General features: G+C 36.6%; 1 protein-coding gene across 26 annotated transcripts in view; it reads right to left on the bottom strand.

Annotated features, from left to right (window-relative positions):
• Positions 1-18,829, bottom strand: part of DMD (dystrophin) — a 1,272,535-nt gene that overhangs the window by 114,012 nt on the left and 1,139,694 nt on the right. For all 26 annotated transcript variants that reach the window (XM_065049958.1, XM_065049956.1, XM_065049960.1 and 23 more), the window contains 2 exons: positions 17,839-17,917; positions 5,743-5,803 (listed from right to left, as the gene is read on the bottom strand). In XM_065049958.1, the coding sequence (XP_064906030.1) occupies positions 5,743-5,803; positions 17,839-17,917 (140 nt within the window). The remainder of the gene's footprint in view (positions 1-5,742; positions 5,804-17,838; positions 17,918-18,829) is intronic.

Genomic DNA, 18,829 nt, shown 5'->3' with positions numbered 1-18,829 from the left:
ATCTACTTTTTTATTGAAGATCTGGCCTATACTCTATAAAATAAGACCATATCGTACACATGTCATTCAACTTTGTAAAAATTATATTGGCTATGTTAATTTTTTTCTCTTGATGATGTGTAACACAGTCAAGCTACTTTTAACTACTGAAGTAAAATGAAATGTATAGAAATGAAGTAAAAAGTGAAATTCAAGTAAATTCAAGTAAAAATCACATTCAGCTTACAATAAATATAACAATTTTGCCTACAATAGAAGTAAAACATTTAATGTTATGTAATTATATTATATTACTCCATAAAGATATGAACTCCTTATACAGTATCAAAAGTCTATTATTCAGATTACTGCCTACAAAAATAGTTCATGTATTACTCTCCTTGCTTCAGAGCTGGAAAACAATGAACAGCTGGATTTACTGGATTTTAAATGTTGATACATTCCTTTTAATTAGGAAAACAGGAAAGCCAGTTTCCATCTGAAATTCTCTTACCCAGCTCATTACTAAACTGACCAAACAACATGACATGCATAGCACATTTTAAGATTTAGTCTGCACAGAAATTATCCCTTCACTATTGAACCTCTCTGCAATGCTTCAGACTATACACTCTTCGTGAAAATTTTTACTGAATGAATTCGACAACAAAGCGTAAGAAATTTCCTTTCCACTTAAATATGAGGATTGTCATATCAAGAGGACCAAGTTCTGTAAGTTTTGTGCAAGTGCATGAGGAAGCTGCTCTCCGCCCTCCACAGCAGGCACCGCGTCACGCACCGCACCGTCACGGTGGGAAAGCACATGGATTCCATCAGTTCCTGCCCCAAACGAGAGGCCACAGCCCTGCCCTCAGCCCCTGCACCAGCTAGGATTTGATAAAACTGCTGCTGAGTACTTATAATTCATTCCAAAACAAATTAAATCCCCTTCAGTTACTTTGCATGCAAGGGCAGTAACTCCCTGCTGACAGATGGTAACGAAAAGCAGACCCACGGTGTCTTCCCGGAGTGCTCTTGCTCAGCCAGCGGGAACACATCTGTTCATTACCTCCGCTTTCATTTTAAAGGTAGTTAAAGGCTCAAGATTTCTCATTTATTTACACTCTGAGTTTAAATTTTTGTGACAAGTTTTGGAACCACGGCTTCACAGCCCTACAAATTACAAAGAAAAACTCTTCACTTGGACAAACCTCTAAGAAATGTCAGGTATTTAATTTAGGTTTTTATGCCAGACAGCATGATAATTTACATCGTGTAAAGGCAAACGGAAACGTATTACAGTTTTTCATTCCTTCACAATAGTTTCAGTTTTGGTATGGAAAGTTTAGACCTGAAGGACAGGAAAAGATCATCATAGCTGTGCTTCTAAGAAGCCAAAATAATACCTTTTTGGTGCTTGGTAGATAGGTTAACTGTCAGCCATACACATGGTTTTCATAGCTTGCTCACAGCATCACTCACTACGTATACATAATACATATACATAATTGTCACAAAACCAGGACAATAATCATACATTATTTATTTATGGTTCTCCATGTCTCTCTCTGTTCCGTCTGACAGAAATTTCCTCCTTGCTTTTGTGTCTTGTACTTATCTACATTCTGCAGAAGAAACAATTAACCCCAGTGATTTTACCAGAATAGCAACTTTTTGCTTTATTTTATCTCAGTAGAATTTAATTCAGATGGATTCATTTATCCTGTCTCTAAGTTGAACAAGAGTAAAAGAATCATTACTTTAATCTCTTTGCTTTTACAATGAAAACTCAGGGCTCTTAGCTTTTTTCTGTGTTGAAATTCTGCATGGTTAAACAACAATTAAAAGGGAGATTAAAAATTAAGACAACAAAGAAGTATGTTTATAGAAACTGGCCTGCTACATCTCCAGTGTGACGTGTGGAAAGACTGCAGAATCTAAAACTAACAAAAATGTATGTCACAAGCTGATACATTTAATACAAGTCAAATACTCTCATAGGAAACTACAATGTGAAAGAGAGTAAAAATGTGGAGATGCATAGTCCTCAGTTAGCTCACTGCATAGCTAATTTATACAGATAGGCTCATATGGATGTTCTCAAGGAGTCAAATCTACGCTCCTGAGAATCCGGCTTTGTCCTCAGCAGGACAAAGTTCAGTGAACTGCTATAATCTGTATAAGAAAATAAGCTTGGCTGGGAAATAACTTGGAAGGCTTCCTTTGTGGGAAGTACTGAGATGAAAGACTACTGCATTTTTGCAGAAGCACTTTAAATCCTTCAAAAGAATGGGCACAGCAAGAGGGTAAGAAGACAGACACTCTTAACTGGCAAGTCGTTTATACAGAGGAAGAATAATGTCACAGATTAGTACAAACACAGAAGTCACAGCTACAGAATTCCAACACATCACCATGGCAGGACTACTGAATTGTTTTTTAGAGAGAAAGTATGTTGCAGACTTCAGTCCAACTCCTCCTCTTTATTCTGAGAGAACTGAGATCTCCCAGCACTGTGTTACAGACACGTTTGCCAAGCACAGAATATGCCACACACAACGGAGATGCAAACATGACTGGCAGTGTAGCTGCCTAATGTCCCCTCGTGCCCTGGAAGAATGCAGACTGAAGAGGAATCGGGATGTGCAGCATGATTGAATGCTTCTTCTGGTGTTGCAAAATCCAAAGTAGACATTCGATTTTGCTATCTATCAGTGCTTTGGAGCAGCTCCTCTATGTGTTTCATTAGAAGATAAGAATGTGCATGTGTATGCGTGCACACGCGAGATCCCTTTCATCATGGGGTGAGCTCTGCGAAGATGTGATCTAACCTGAGTTACGATGTTAAAATCTGCAGCCTCCCCACCTTCATTATCTTTTTCAGAGCTTGAGACTTCTTTTTTTCTGACACTTATTCAATATTCTTTGTGCTGTGCATTTTTTCCACTTGCTTTTCAGATTTCTGAGGTACAATAATTGCCCGTTTTGTCTCCCAAAAACTTAAATTTAGAAATTTTAATGAATACCTAAGCCATTATTAAAGAGTACAGACATGTCTGTGCCTGCTTCTGCCTTCCCATTCTCCGGGTTTCACTCCAGTAAGAGTAGGATCAAGGTCTTCAAAGAACAAGACTGGTTTAACTGAAAACTATTTTTTATATTCCTCTCCTTTTTTAAATCTAATAAAACCTTTCAATCCTGTACTAGACAAAGATCAAAAAGAAAAGGGTTGGATAAAATGAGTTTTCGAGCAATTTTACATGTTTTAATTCAGAGGCAAAACTGAGAGTTTTTCCACTCAGTCTCACCCGGTGCTGTTCAGTACCCAAGCAGCAATGTCCACTTGCTGCTTGAGAAGCCAAGATACTTCTGCTGTCCTGGAACACAAAAATTTGATTTCTCCATTCGCTGGGAAAGAGAGAGAGCTGGGGCACAACTGTTGGCCTAGGCCTAGCTCGTCATCTTCGTAAAAAGGGACGCACATGAAAGCGTGGAAGGAAATCCACCAGAATGCAGCAGCTGGTGCAAGGCCATGCAACTACAAATTACATGAGGCTGACACTAGGCCAAGAAACTGCAAAATGGTAGAGACCGGGAAACAGGTTGTAAGCTGCTGATAATTATATTTTCCATAGCAATGATGCCTACACCAATAAAACTTGAAAAAAAAAATACAAACTGGCATGAATAATCTCAAGAAGGAATTACTGAAGTGATAGCTTTAGAGGTAAGTAGTTACTGCAGATTAATCAACTGGATGAAAATGAAATTTAAACCTGGAAAATCATAAGATATCTAGCAGTAAGTAAACATCGCTGCTAAAGATTTAGCACTAAGTACCACCTGATTTATGGATTTATCAAATGCTATGCCATTGCAAATGTGAAAATGATGAGATAAAATGGTTAAGCATCAAGGGAAAAACAGATAAAATGAAAAACAATAAAATGTGTAGTAAATGTTAATGAAGGGGGCTAGCACCAATATTCTAGATTGATGACAGAAAGAAAATTATGTAAACATGAAAAAACCACTATCTGTAGCTGCTTAGTCTTCATGGAAGCTTTTAGATAATTAACAACTGATAGAAAAGCAATAGGTCAAAGATTAAAGAAAGAATATGCCAAGTTTAAAAGTCAAAATGAGAGAGAAAACAATTTAGTTCTGTGTAAATATGAAATATGGGGGATGAGAATGAATGAAAAGGAAAATGACCGAGGACAGCTGGAGAAGGGAACAGATGTAACAGCTCACTAAGACTCATTAAAACTTGACCGGTTTGTTTTACATCTCAAGGACAGCAAATTTTTTAATAAAATACGTGGTTGACTTTAAACTTTAATTAAACTAGTAATGCTATAACTCTTTATGACTATGAAGATACTTTCTAAAGTGAACAAAATTAAACAAATGTATTCATTTGAATTTGTAAATGGCCTAGAACAGAGGACTAAAAACCCAGAAAGGAATAAGCAAGAGCACCACTGACCATTTTAGCACAAAGTCAACAGTTACCCATGGCTGCTGGACACAAGTAGCACAGAGGGAGGTGGGAAGCCCAGATGAAATGCATCTCCTGCCTGTGTTAAGAATTGCCAAGGCATCTCTCCCCATAATGGCAAGCCATGCCATGGGAAAGAGAAAAAAAGGATCCTTTCCTTTTATTGCCATAAACTGGCTCTTACGTGCCAGAACACGGACTTGCTTTCCAGCATTTGTCTTCTCTAGATTGCACCTGCTCCTTGACAGAACTTTCCAGCTTCCTTTTGACTGTTCCATTATTCATAGCCAAATACAAACATCAGAAAAATTATAAATTTAACACAACAGTAAGCCATCTTAGGTATAACCATGCCTCTGAATTGCACTACAGACTTAGTTTTCTTCACATGTAGCTCAAGTGCTGTAGCAGTGAACGTTGCCGTTGCAAAAGCCATCTGCAACCAGATGGCTTCAGTGACACTAGTTGAGCTTGCAAAGTGTTTTGGGAATATAAGGAGAAACCATGTGAATATGTGTATTTCAGCTACTTGCACTACGTTCTTTATTGCAGGCATCGCATTACCTGTTTTCTTCAGAAGTTATGTATTGTGGTGTGCTGTGGCTCTGTTTAGGGCACAAGAAGAATGTGTTTCCAACTTGTTGATTTTTAAAATTTTCTCCTAATTTGTTAAGCATACACATCTCTTAAAGCAAACTAGCTTGATTTGGGATCTAAGCTCTAAAAGAATAGTCCACAGGGACTAATTTGTCCCTCTTCATTCCTCAGATAAAGAATTTACCAAATACTATCCCTAAAGGAATTCGTAGTATAAAGTATGTGCATTGCTATGTTAACAAATCCAGTGTATCACATTCACAGCTGCAATTTGGATTTTGTTGTAGTAGTTTTGGTTGGGTTTGTGGTTTTGTTTGTTTGTTTTTGTTTGTTTGTTTGTTTGTTGGTTGGTTTTGCAAAACCTGCCATACATACTCTTCAGTGGGAAATGGTACAAATTAACCTGTGATCCAGATACCCCGATGCTTTACTTAGTTTGCACATGATTTACAGCAGCATAAAACCAAAGAACATACAAATCAGTGCATCCGACTGTGTTTTAAAATAAGTAGCACACTTCTGTGAAATTTATTGTATGCTTCACTCCTTGTCGTTCTCCCCATTTAGACACCACAGGAGCAGTACACAATAATCTAAGAAAATTACTAACTATCCTCTTAAATGACAAATGAAAATAGCTGGAATGAATTACTATTTATACTCACTTGATATAATACGGCACTTTGTTTGGTGAGATTGCCCTCTCCCAGGGGCCTTGGACAGAAGCTGTTAACAACAAACAAACAAATAAATAAATAACTGCACACACACGTTCATACATGCAAACATACCTAGAAGAGAAACATGGAGGTCAAGTTCAAAGCAAACAGGAAAGACAACGTTAATCTCTAGAATTACAATTTTACACTTGGCCACGCTGATACAGGTCTGTTTGCTCAGTTGTCCATGAAGGCAGGAAGGATTAACCTGCTGTTCTGAAATTTCTGTCCTAATCTGAGAGAAATGGAACTCATTCAGCTGCAAAGATAAATACAAAAAAACCCTCCTTGACTACTAAGCTTACAGAACAGATAGGAAGCAGAACAAACAACCCATCTTTCTGGTGTGTTCTTTTATAGCGTTTCACCTGCTAATGTGTTTGACTGAGTCTTCTTCAATGTCTTTCCTGGTGTGGTCAGTGCTTTCCTTTCTTCCAGGAACAGAATTACCTGCTTATTTACATTTTATATTGGGTGAAATAACACTGAGAGAGCATCTGAGTATTTTGTGTATTCTCTTGTTGACTCGTTCTAAATAGAGAACAACGTATTTTTATTTATCAACATTACTAATTGTGTCTTACTTACTTCCAATAATAGTAAATAATGGAGAAAATGAAAGTTTGATCATGAGACATAGTGAGGAAATGACATTATTCACTCTTGGCTATCACAGTGGTAAATGTCAATATCAACTTATAATTAATAAAAATATTTTGTAACAAAGTTTTATATAAAACTCATTGCTGACAAAACAATTGTAAATAATTTTTAGTAGAAATTTTATTAGAGGCAGAGGTAACTTATAGTTTAGGCCATAATCAGAAATATATTTTCTTAACTAAGAGTTTGTTATTTGTCAAAACCAGTAGAACCAAGGGTTTTCTTCTTTAATATAGTGATTTAAAAAATACATGAAAAGTAAACTAGTGGGGAAAAAAAGCCTGTCTGCTTCACCCAGTGTAACCCTTCTTTTTAGTGACCCCTGCTGTTCACCAAGGAAAATAATTGTTACCGAGACAATGATGAGCTGCTTGATCCTTTTGCTCAGAGTGGTTTTTTTTCCCCTCATTCAAAATACTTGAAAAATGCCAGTCCCAAGTTGCAGGTACTTTAACAAAGTCAACAAATCAAAATCCATACAAGTAAAATAACCAATGTGTACATTTCGTACATCTTGTATCAGAACTGTTAACCAGATTCACAGAAGTCAGTGTGCAGAATGAAATACACTTGCTCCTGTACCAGTGTGTGGACAACAAGAACTGAAGGAAAGAGATGAAATGTGCTTATAAAAAATGGCTGTAGAGGGAAATCTTGCTATTTTGTTGGTTGCACATGCATGGATTGTGAGGAGGGCTGGAAGGAGACTATGGACCCCAGAGGGGGAATAAATCAGCAGCAGTGGAGGAAGATGGAGACATTCTAGATGGTCTGAAGAGGAAAAGGAAAAGCAACTGGGAACAGGGTACAGGCTGGGGAGTGTGGCAATGGGTTTTGCATGTATTTTAGACAATGCTGAGAAGCTTGGGAAAGGAAGGAATGTGTCTGGAAGAAATATGACTGTGATAACCCTGTTCTATATTGCCAGTGGCCAAGGCGTTATAAAAAGCCTACCACAGCATCTCTGTAGGTCCTGCTGTTTTCAGCCCTCACCTAACTAGCTGTAGCTAAGCTGAGTGTATTGCTTTCCTATTACTTACACCGTTTTGCATTCCTTAAAAAAGAAAGTCGAAATTAAATTTCAAGGGTATGAACCATGAATAAAGGTAACTCTTGAAGTGTACAAGAAACACAGAATTTGAATTAGAGTGTTAGATCCCATGGAAAAATAGCACGCTGCACCGCCAGTCAAGTTTGCATCATGATGCACGTGTACAAAGCACAGAACTGTGTGCATTTTTAAATACAGATACTGAAATGTACATATAATTTATATACGATCAAATGCTCCTTCTTGGGACAGAGACTGCTGTTTGGTTTAGCATTCAAAGACTGCATAGCTGAAGGGCCATGAAGACGAAGGTTGCCATTCATTAAGCTGCTCTTTTTGGTAGCACGAGCTGCAGCTGTACACAGCTTCTCAGTTGCTGTGTGCTGCTATAGCCTCAAAGGAGGTAAAGATACAACCTGTTTTGATGTTAACTACCATAAAACAAGAGAACATATCCTGCTTTTAACTTTGTTTTTAGGTTCATATAAAACACTTAACCCTGATGCTTAATTATTCTTTCTACTGGTGAGAACATACACTGCTGTTATTGTAATTTTGCTGACTGATCCAATATTCTCAGTTTTCCAGGAGTGGGTAGGAAACCAAAGCCAAGGAGTTAGACATCAATTACAATATCATTTTACACTATCAATTGCTTGGTGATATCTTTGTACGTTTTTATTCAGTTATACTGATCTGTGTGCTAATATGTGGTCCATCAAATAGTTTTAAAAGGCCTACTCAGTGACAATGATAAGGTTTCTTACCCATGGGAATGGGTATTATTTGAGGACTAATTTGAATACGATTATGCTAAGTTACAATTTTTGAAAATAAAATACCCTCCAGTATTAACTAAAAATTGACCTTCTTACATATTTCGCTCCAAAACAATCATTCATATTCCCAATGGAAATACCATCAAGCTACAGTTCTTCCACTTTAAGATTTGTTTTTTATTAAATTTGGTTTTAGCTGAATAAAGGACAGGATAGACTGCTGCATATTTTTTGCAAGGTATATTTCTTCCATTGCTTCTGAATTAATCTGGGTAAGAGCTTTGCAATCATAACTTATTATCACAGAATCTTACATACGATAGTGTTCTTGATACATTAGAAGGGGAACAAATACTTTGTTTTCACAAGAACTAAGTGCTTTAGGAATAACAAACAATTCTGTGATGTTCTGCATAATTGGATTTAATGTTCTTTCAAGGGATTGCTGTGAAGCTGCCTATAATACACTTTTACTTTCCTGGATGATTCTAGCCTTGCATAAATTTGAGTTGACAAAATACAAGATACTTTCTACAGCTATGCTAGGAGAAAAATAACTTCATTTTTGGCACAAGTCCAGAAGCTGAGAACAACTGTTTCTTATCTCTGGTTACCAGTACAGGTTTACTATCCATTACAAACCTAGTGCAGGTAATGGACATAAATATTTAATTCCTGGTTAAGACCACTTTAGTTGCCAATCTGAAAACTCTTGCTGGTAGTATCCCTGTGTGCTACAGTACTCAAGAAGCAGACATTTGGTAATTTTTTAATTGAAAAGTGTTCTATTGTTCTAGCTTGCACAGTGTAAGAACCCATTATCATACACCCAGCTACTTGCAAGGCTGTTGACTGAAATCAAATACTACAACAAAATACGGGACATTTTAACAGTGAATAGAAATTTCCCTGTAATTTATTTGCATTAATATACATGTTAATATTTACCTAACTTGGGAGTTTTATTTTTTTCCTTTTGGTATGCTAACGTCTGAGTCTCACTTGGCCTATTCAACTTAAGTGAACACAGCTTTTGACAGCAAGCTGATATACTTTTTTTTTCAGAATGTATAATGAAACAGTAGCATGCTGGTTCTCTGAGCTTCAGCAGTGTTTTAATCTATGCAGGGATCTGAATAAAATATTAAATAGGATGATGGTATAATTTTATCTGTGTTGATATTGCAAAAAAATAATCTGATAAATATTTCACTTTAGCACTACAAACATAATGAAAAATACATGTATGTTTGCTAATAGTAAACTATTTATCCTCCAGCTACTCAAAGAGTAAATGTAGTATGTTTGAAAGTTACTCTCAGTGCTCCTTATTTATATAGTCAGCACACACTTCTAGTCACTGTATAATAGTATGAGTGTACCTTTTAAGGTCTAAATACAAAGAAAATCTCTTGATTTTGACTCTTATTTGTCACTAGAGGTTAAAGTATTGGGAAACAGTCTTAGGACAGAAACTGCAAAGTAGCACTGCCTAGTATGCATACACCATACACTGTTACGTATATCTTCTCAATTATTTTTTTCTTATATTTTTTATACAGGGTGTTTCAAAAAGATGGACCTAATTTGAAATCACTGTGTCTTTGAAATGGGGTCCATCTCTTCGAAACACCCTGTATATGCAATTTAGCATCATGATAGTTCAAGCTGGGCACAGTTATATGTTCACAATCAAGACCTGCACGACCTGCTTGGTGCCCGTAGTAGCTGTAACTCAACAAGGTGCTTAATTCTGTTCACATTTTAATAATGCTAATAATTTACTGGTTCAGCCTAGGAACTCTACCTGCATGTCTTACATTGTTCTACCTGGCATTGTCATCCTTAGTGTCTTCATGCAAACACGGAGCTAGGAATTTGTTTATTTATTCACATAAAGTCTGTTTTCATACCAATTATTTTCACTGCAGCAAGATGTGGAGATGGTGACTTCAGCTATAGGCAGGCAGGGGGAATGAAATGTTGAGACAACCTTTGCCTCTGGAAAGACTCCGATTCCCCAAGAATCAGAAGTTCGCCTCTGTGTAAGATACCTTAACCTTTCAAAGAAGATGCATTGAGTGCTATTGCGATTATTTTCAAATAAGAACATTATAAATGAAAAATCATTGCTCTCCGCAGACTACAATGAGCTTATGCTTCTTTTTCTGAGAGAATATGCTAAAGCAATGTTTCCCCTCCATAATCGGTTCATGATATACGCTGGCAGGATGCCACCTCCAATAGGTACGCCCGCGTGATGGTGGCACAATAGAAGTGTCTGCATAATCTATGAGTTCTTTGAGAACCTTCACAACAAATATCAGTATACATCTGTAACATATGATCTTTTTCCCCCCAGACTTATAGAGAATTGATTTCTAAATTATGTGCATTTATTATTGCACTAGGCGAGACCGAAGACCAATCAGATCATGTTGTGTAGCACTGAAGTCTAATGTTGCACTGTGTAGTTGAGATACTGATGTCAGAATACATCAGCTGCACAATTTAGAAGTTACAAGGCAGAAATCTCAGTCAAAACCTGTCTTTCATAAGGACTACACAGTATGGGGTGATCCTTCTCCAGTCAGATTCTGCTGTTCTTAAATCTAAGCAAACCCTCACTGCTCCCCTGCAATGCCAACAGCACTGTCTGCTGCTGTAGCACACATGCAGACTTGTATTGAGTATACCATTTTCAGAAGACTTATAATAAATTTGAAGAAGGGATTATTATTAGTCATGAAAAAGTTCAGCATGCGATCAGTGCCAATTACAATGACAGTAATATTACAAGAGTTATAAAAATCGGCCTTTCCACTCCACATTTCCTGCTGGAATCTTTATGGCAAATTTTTCTCACCTGCAGCCTAGGGTTGACACTGTATGATAAAACCTAAATAATGCACACATTTAATCATGAACAGTGTTTCCAGAAGTTCCAAATGCCACTTGTAACGCAAAATATATAATTCATCTAATGCTCATTCTCTTAAATGTCACACTACTGTAAAATGGCAAAAACCAAGGATCTACTTGTTTATTAAAGAAATACTGCATGAAATACAGCACAGTGATATAGTCTGTACTGATTCACAAATCCTAAGTTACAGATACTTCATTTTGCTAACTTCTCTTGCTCTCTTAAACTCTTAAAAATAAAATCGCTAAAACTGGCTCACAAATGAGGTTGTAAAATGACCTAATCAAATTTGTGGAGATATTTATGCAAATGGAACTAGATAAATAGTAAAATATTTGGTAAATATTCCATGTCTCATAGAGCAAAACATAACAGAAAAATTCTAATATATGTATATTGAATATGTCTATTTTACCACAGTCCTGGAGTTTGAGGACAACAATATGTCCTAAACTGAACGCAATGTACATCTCATGATGACATGGGCACATGGTTAAATGCACCAGAGTTAAATTGGGCAGTGTTAACAATGAAGTAGTTTTTGTTTAGGCTTCACAAATCCAATGTTACTCCAGAAAGATTATAAAATACTAGGGGAAAGGCTATCTTCACAGCCTACTAATTCAGACAGTGGGCAAAAGTATAATAGGCAATAACCCATCTTCTTGGTCTTATTAAGAGTAAAAAAAAAAAATTACTTGCAAATTATTTAGTATTGCAGAATATAGGATTACCTACCAACCCAGAAATTAATTTGGCTGCCATAAGATAATAAGATGGCAATTCTCCTGACCACTCCCTCCAAAAAAAACCTCTCTACTTTAAAATAAATACTATGCAGCATTTTAAAATTGCTGACAAACCAAGAAAACAAGAGAGAAAGATTTAGAAATAATTATTTTACACAAGATATTAATTACAAGGAAGAACTGCTTCCTTCCAGGTGAAGAGAGGGGAAGAACATCGTATTTTTAAAAGTGAATTCATAATTTTGTTTAGAAATTTGTATCCCAATGTATTGTAGTAGAAATGGTAACTTAGTACAAAAGTGCAGAAAAACGGAAAACATAGGTATAAGGGTAGAATTCCACAAATCCTATTTCATTGTGAATCAAATATATTATTAAGTTTCATGGAGAGATTATCTGTGGTTGTCCTGAGAAGAAAATATAATGGAAAAATCAAAGCCCACAAAAAATGTGGCTATGGTCACAATATTCTAAATAAGAAATGGACTGAAGTCCTTAACTTTAAACCTGATAAATGCATCACACAAGTCTTGAGTTTGAATTAGTGCCCAGTGCAGCTACAAATTCACCATGATAACAACAATGGTAAGACTTGCGAAGTGAACTTTTTAATTGGTACTTCACTAATTTTCTTTTCTTCTTCTTCAGAAGCACATGAAGTCATTTTGCATTTCTACAAAAGTAGGGAAACAAGAAGTTTTCTAGCAATCAGGCTTCTCTAGATAATATGACCAAATTTAAATACAATAATAAAATCCTTTTTGTTCCAGGGAGTTCTCGGAGTTAGGCTGATTCTTTTGTGACTACTTATCTTCTGTCTTTATATTACTGTTTGGTAAGAGTTTCTATTGAAAACATTCAATGTGATAAAAATATTAAATCATATATCCAAGATGTTGATGAATGGACACTGTCTTCAATGTCTACATGTCAAAAGCACTATCTGGAAGATAATATAATATACGCAGTAAGAAATAAGAGAGAAAAATATAGCTGTTAGCAGTGGAAAATTGTCTATCAGATGGATGGGTAAAGTGTCTTAAGAGTCCCAGAGCCCTGTCATTTTTAGTCAGATGTCTTAATTAGCAGGACTTGCCCTTTTTAAAGACGTCTGCCTGTGCAAGAAAGAGCTTCACTAATCTTTGCTTTGCCTAATAATCTAAGCACTCACGCAGAAGGTGGGAAATGCAAGCACTTGACTTCTCGCCCACACCACACTCAGACCCACACCTCCTATTTTTCAGTAGAGTGGCCTAAATGACTGAAGCAAGACACAAAAGCACAGAAAGATGAAGAAGAATTAAAAACCCACATCTGAACTGTAACAGCTCTGAGCTTATCCTGAGAAAGAGAGACCGAGGTTACATAGCCTGCTCCTGTGATCTTGTTTCTTAAACAATTGTCTGACATAAAATGCAGCAGGTACACTCTGACTGCGAGCTTGCAATACAAAATGTTGGCTGCAGCATTTGTACCATTCCTGTTTCTGAATGAAAGCTGCTATGGCTGCCTTGTTTCATGTTGAAGTCAGTGCTGTTCCTGCTTGGAAGTCCAAAACTTAAAGGCATAGTGAGGTATCTCCAGTTAAAATACAGTTCCTAGCACATATTTAGGTATGCAGATTAGAAAGTCTGGTACTGATGTATCCAGGTAGCAGAAGCTTGTGGCCTGGGAAATACAAATCACAAAATGTTAGTTAGATGTAAATCAGCCTTTTAGAATTGCAAACTGAAATGTTCTTTCTGTCCCTCATATTTCCAGGTTGTTCACCTTAACAAAAATCCATGTTCTCTAAGCTTGGGAATCACAAGCAGCACCTGGGATCTCCCAGTCACACACTCCCAGTAATTGCCAGTTATATCTGAGTACTGTTTCACACAGTCACTTCATTGATATGTTATACATACCAACAGGTGGCTCATACTGGAGCTGAACAGTAAATTGCAAGGTTTGATTATACTTTTAAAGGACATAATACCTTATATTTATCAGCGATCACAAGTAATGCATGTGAATGAGCTATCACATTAAAAATAGGATTGATGGGAGGCTGACTAGCACAGCAAATGATATTAAAACCAATCTGACATCAATCCTACCTCTCATTTATTGCACCACAAAAAAAAAAATAATAACTATGGTGACAAATATAGGTGGGTTCTCCAAAAAGAGACAACGAATCCCATTTTTTGTAAGAGGCAGCATCACAAAGCAAAATAAAGGAGAAGTAAAAAAAGTAAAATTATGCCAGAGTCACTAAAAGCTCTGGAGTCTGCATTATGCTTGAAATTGCAGGTACTCTTTTCCACACTTCAGTTACTGTATATAGTTTTCAAATTAAGTACTGTACCATCATCCATGAAAGGGTCACAGATTTTTTTAAATTACTTTGCTAAATATTTACTAATTTCTCTTTCATAGAAAAGAGATTTTTTTCCTCTCTCCCCTTTTTTTTTCCTATATTTTTTTTTCTACATCCTGACTTATCATCCTAGGTAAACAGCAAAACCTTCAAAACCATCAGCCTCACTCTGTGGATATCCAACGATGTAATGTCTTGCACACATAATACATTTATCAGCCATATCTTAACAACTATTGCTGTGAATGCTGGGAGCCTCTGTCCTTGGCAAGGAATAAACTGAGGAGGAGCTGGAACTCTGTGGAGACTGGCACAGTGAAATGAGTTTGGGGAAGCATGAAGGACTGATCAGAACATCAAGGGCTGAGGTGAGAGAACCCAGCAAAGAATGTAGGAGGCCTGGAGAGAGGCAAGTTCATGTGCCAGCACAAAAGTAAGGCCCAGTCTTGGCGAGAGTCCTTTGTACTTGAGGGCAGACCAAAACCTTGCTATAGAGACACAGGTGTATACGAGCTCTTTTATCATTTTTTTTTAACTCACAGCCAGAAGACATATGAAGTATCCTGTGCCACAGTATAGATAAACACTGTCACCTGGTCATTTAGAATAAGAAAGAGTGGAAAGAGAAGGTCAAGCTGCAAGAAAGGACGATGGAAAAAAGATTGTCCCTAAATCAAAAATGTTACAAAGCAGAGACTTTTTATTTTTTTTTTTTAATATTTTTCACTCCTTGTATCTCTAACTCACACCTTCCTTCCCATCACTCTCAAAAAAAGCTATAAGAATAGCTCTTAGAACAGGCTACATGTATTTAGAAAGAGGGACTACCACTTAATTCCTTGCCTGCACAGGGCATGACAAGTATGAGTTCCCTGCATCACTACCCCATTACTTTTTTGACTAGGGTTTCAACAGCCCTATGCAGCCTCAGTCCTGATCAAACAGAGACAGAAAATTGATGCTCTAATTTCTATATATAAAATAATAACAAATAGAAAAAAACATTTCTGCAGATTAACAGCTCATATTTTTTTATTGAAGATAAGAGAAAAATGTGATTCAGTCACTGATTTAACGCGAACTTCACTACAGTACCACACTTTTTGCAGATCAACTATGGAAGGACAATTTTTCAGGTAAGTATATAAACACTGTTGAGAGCTGAAGATCATCACTCATATCTTAAGGTGAGTTAGCATGTATGTTAGAATGAAAGTTGGTGCTGAGTTTGAGAGGATGAACTGATTATTACTAGCATATAAATTAGGTATGAAGTAGCCAATAAATTGCATATTTTCCTTACTTATTGCAGTTTGAATTGATCTTACGTGTATTTCAGCTCCTTAGATAAAACCACTTTGTGAGTTGAGTTTATAAAATAAAACCAGAGAGGAAAATTACCGTGATTCATCTTTTCTTCCCTGCTGTTGCCACAGCTAGACTGGATCAGTCACTTACAAGCCATTAAATTCACCCTCATTTAACCTGCCCAGTTCTGTTTGGAAACCCTTATGTTTGATTTGTTCACTCCCAAAACTACAGATACAGAAAAAAGACTAGTGCTGCTGGCATTTTCTCTCATGCACAGCTACGTCTCCAACAGATGTGCTTCCATCAGTGCAGGGATGCAGCAGAGGCAGTACATGAAAAGCACGTCAAAGCATGATATTTTCCTTAGGTGTAGTAATAGTACATGATACAAAGGAACTTGATACTTTTGGAATTTGATGCTTATGAAAGATGGGACTGACAGATGTACTGACAGTTTTCAGTGACTGAGCACTTATACTTGGGAAGGATTCTGTAGATATTTTCAGTGCTTCAAAAACCTGATTTTTGCATGCACATGTAAGAACACGTATATGCACACACATCTAAGGAAGAGAGAGAATATACAAATACACGTGTCTCTTTTTTCTCAGTGATTTGGTTATTTCTGAAGTGAGCACATTTTCACCTGGCTCCTTCTCCTAAAGCAAACCTCAAGTGGTGAGATGTATCTAGCATGATTTCCATTCTTTGCTGGCTCTGATTAGTACACGGAAAAATAATGTATTGTCTCAGTATCACACTAATGGTGGGTGGGCTAAAAGAGGTGACTGTCATACCACTGAGCAACTTTTAGATTGATCTAGTTTATCAGTAATGAGGCAGAAAGGGTCTAGGACACAACTGTCACACAAGTTCCCTGGTTGTATTCAGCACCAGCACAGAGACCGTGCTCTTCAGTGTGACAGTGTAGTTTCACATTGCGATAGAGGTTGGGTTAATTTACCCTTCAAATTTATTCCTTCACCAGGAATATACCATATGTAATAAGAAAAACAGGCCTCTGCTTACATATCGTGTTCATGCCATATACATGTACAAGTCATATAAGAACTCGCATGTTCAACCTGGACAAGCCTGATTTGTAGTTATATATATTGAGCTGACAAATTATTGACGGTGATTAAGAGTTAAATAAAAGAGACTTTGAAAAAAAAAAGTATTAGAAATTACAAAAATAGTGCTTATTTCTTCTATGATGCACGGTTGAACCTTTGTGAGCCTGCATTATGCTTATATGGCACAATATTGACTCTGGTTTTGACTTTGCAGTTCATTCCACTGAGAATTTTCAGTTTCCCATTGAGATTTTCAGTGGAAAAATGGTTAACCAATTAAAATTACAATGCAGTATCAGCTGAAGAAAAGTTTGTCCTCTACCCCACTGTGAACATAGCTGTGCAATAATAGCAACATCTATTTCTGATGTCTGGATAGTTTGTCCCTGCATGTAGGAGACCATTATCCTGTGGCTGTGTTCTGTTCTGCTGATACAATCTCTTAAATAAAGTTTTACTGTTTACTTTCCTTAATTGAAGTACAATAGAAAAGACACAGCCTCTGAGAAGATTCATTTTAGTCACTGGCTTAGAGCTTTGAAGGTGTTTCAAGTTGTCTTTCAGTGTACTTCAAAACATCCTTGATAAAAGAGTGTGTGTGGAGGTGGAGTGGGAATATTCCTGGCAATTATGTTTTATGCAAAGTTGTAAAAAGTTTACTGAACTGCCATCCTTTTGCCAACTTTCCCACTGTGGTTTTGATCCTCTCAGTGCCCTGCTAAGTGATCAAATCCTGCAAAATGTTTTTCTTGCAGGTCTTATTTTGCCCCTTTTTGGAGCTGAATACTGCTTTGAACTGATAAACCCAATTTAATTTTCTTTCTAGGTTACAATCATCAGAAACTCTCACATATTTTTAATGTAATTTTAATTCACTAGTCCTAAAAGAGAACCTTTAAACAATGAAGATTAGCCTTGCTTTGACGTGATACTGGCAGATATTTTCCTTTTACCCTGGACTACATGAACTTATTTAACACTTTTCTTCTCATAGTAATGAAAAAAAAAAAAGAAAAATATTATAATACAATTTAAAATAAAAACTCATAGCAACAATAACTGACATGGATACAAAAATGTCAACTGTCTACACAAACTGAGCAAGAAAAATGGGAAATTACTCACTGGTAAGAAAATGCTGAGAAGTAGGGCCAAAATCCCTGTGAGCTTCATGCAGTTGCCGGATGCGCTCATCAATGGCCACCTGTCAAGAGAGGAAAAAAATGACTCTCTTCTAAACAAGGAACAAGTAGCAATTATAGTCAGATACTTTTTTTCCATTAGAGAACATTCTGTTTAAAATTAAGCAGGCTCCTGCAACAATCATTACTCCTCAAGATTTAACTGAGATTTAATGGGTTTTATCCAAAAGAAAGGAGGTCAAAAAAGGTTTGGGTTTGGTTTTTGGTACTTTTTCCCCCCTCAGCTACACCTGATGCTAGAACAAGTTTAAAATGAAAAGGCTGGTAAATATAGGTACAGCAAACTGGCCTGACTTTATGTACCTGAAGAGAATAGCACTGTTGCTTGCCAATACTGAAGTCAAAAACATTCCTCTATTAATACTTTTACAGAATTACCTCAAAAGTACCTTTTGAGAGTTTACTATTATAAATCAACATGTGAAAATTAATCTCTCTTAAATGTGGGCATGATAACCATATTTTAGCCAAGTGCTGAAATGAGGATAACCAAAGAGTGTCTGGTACAAACATTTCTTTGTTATTTTAATCAGTCAAATCCAAGCCCCTCAAGCTTTTCCTTGGAAAAGTCCTTTGAAGAACACGTTGTTCCCAGTGTTTTGTTGGGTTAATGCACAGCATGAAAACACAGATGCTATTAATAATTCTCAGACTGGTTTTATCTTTACCCTTGAAAATCCCAGTAGAATTAAGTATTAAGCAAGCAGTCAAGAGAGGGTGGTTGCTATAAGATTCCATAGTGTATGAATGACATCTATCAGCAGCTTTATAGCCTATTTACTAAAAGGATACCATTACTAAGTTAGGGCTAAGAATAGGATTAGGTAAAGCAAGGAAAAATATTTGAAAGTAATGATAGAATATTTTGAAAAAAATGTGTTAAGTAAAATGAATGTTAGGAAGCAGACTCAGTT

The sequence above is a fragment of the Columba livia genome, chromosome 1 (assembly GCF_036013475.1).
Source record: "Columba livia isolate bColLiv1 breed racing homer chromosome 1, bColLiv1.pat.W.v2, whole genome shotgun sequence".
NCBI classification, from domain to species: Eukaryota; Metazoa; Chordata; class Aves; order Columbiformes; family Columbidae; genus Columba; species Columba livia.
Note: the sequence above shows the minus strand (reverse complement) of the source record. Positions and strands in the feature narration are given on the sequence as shown.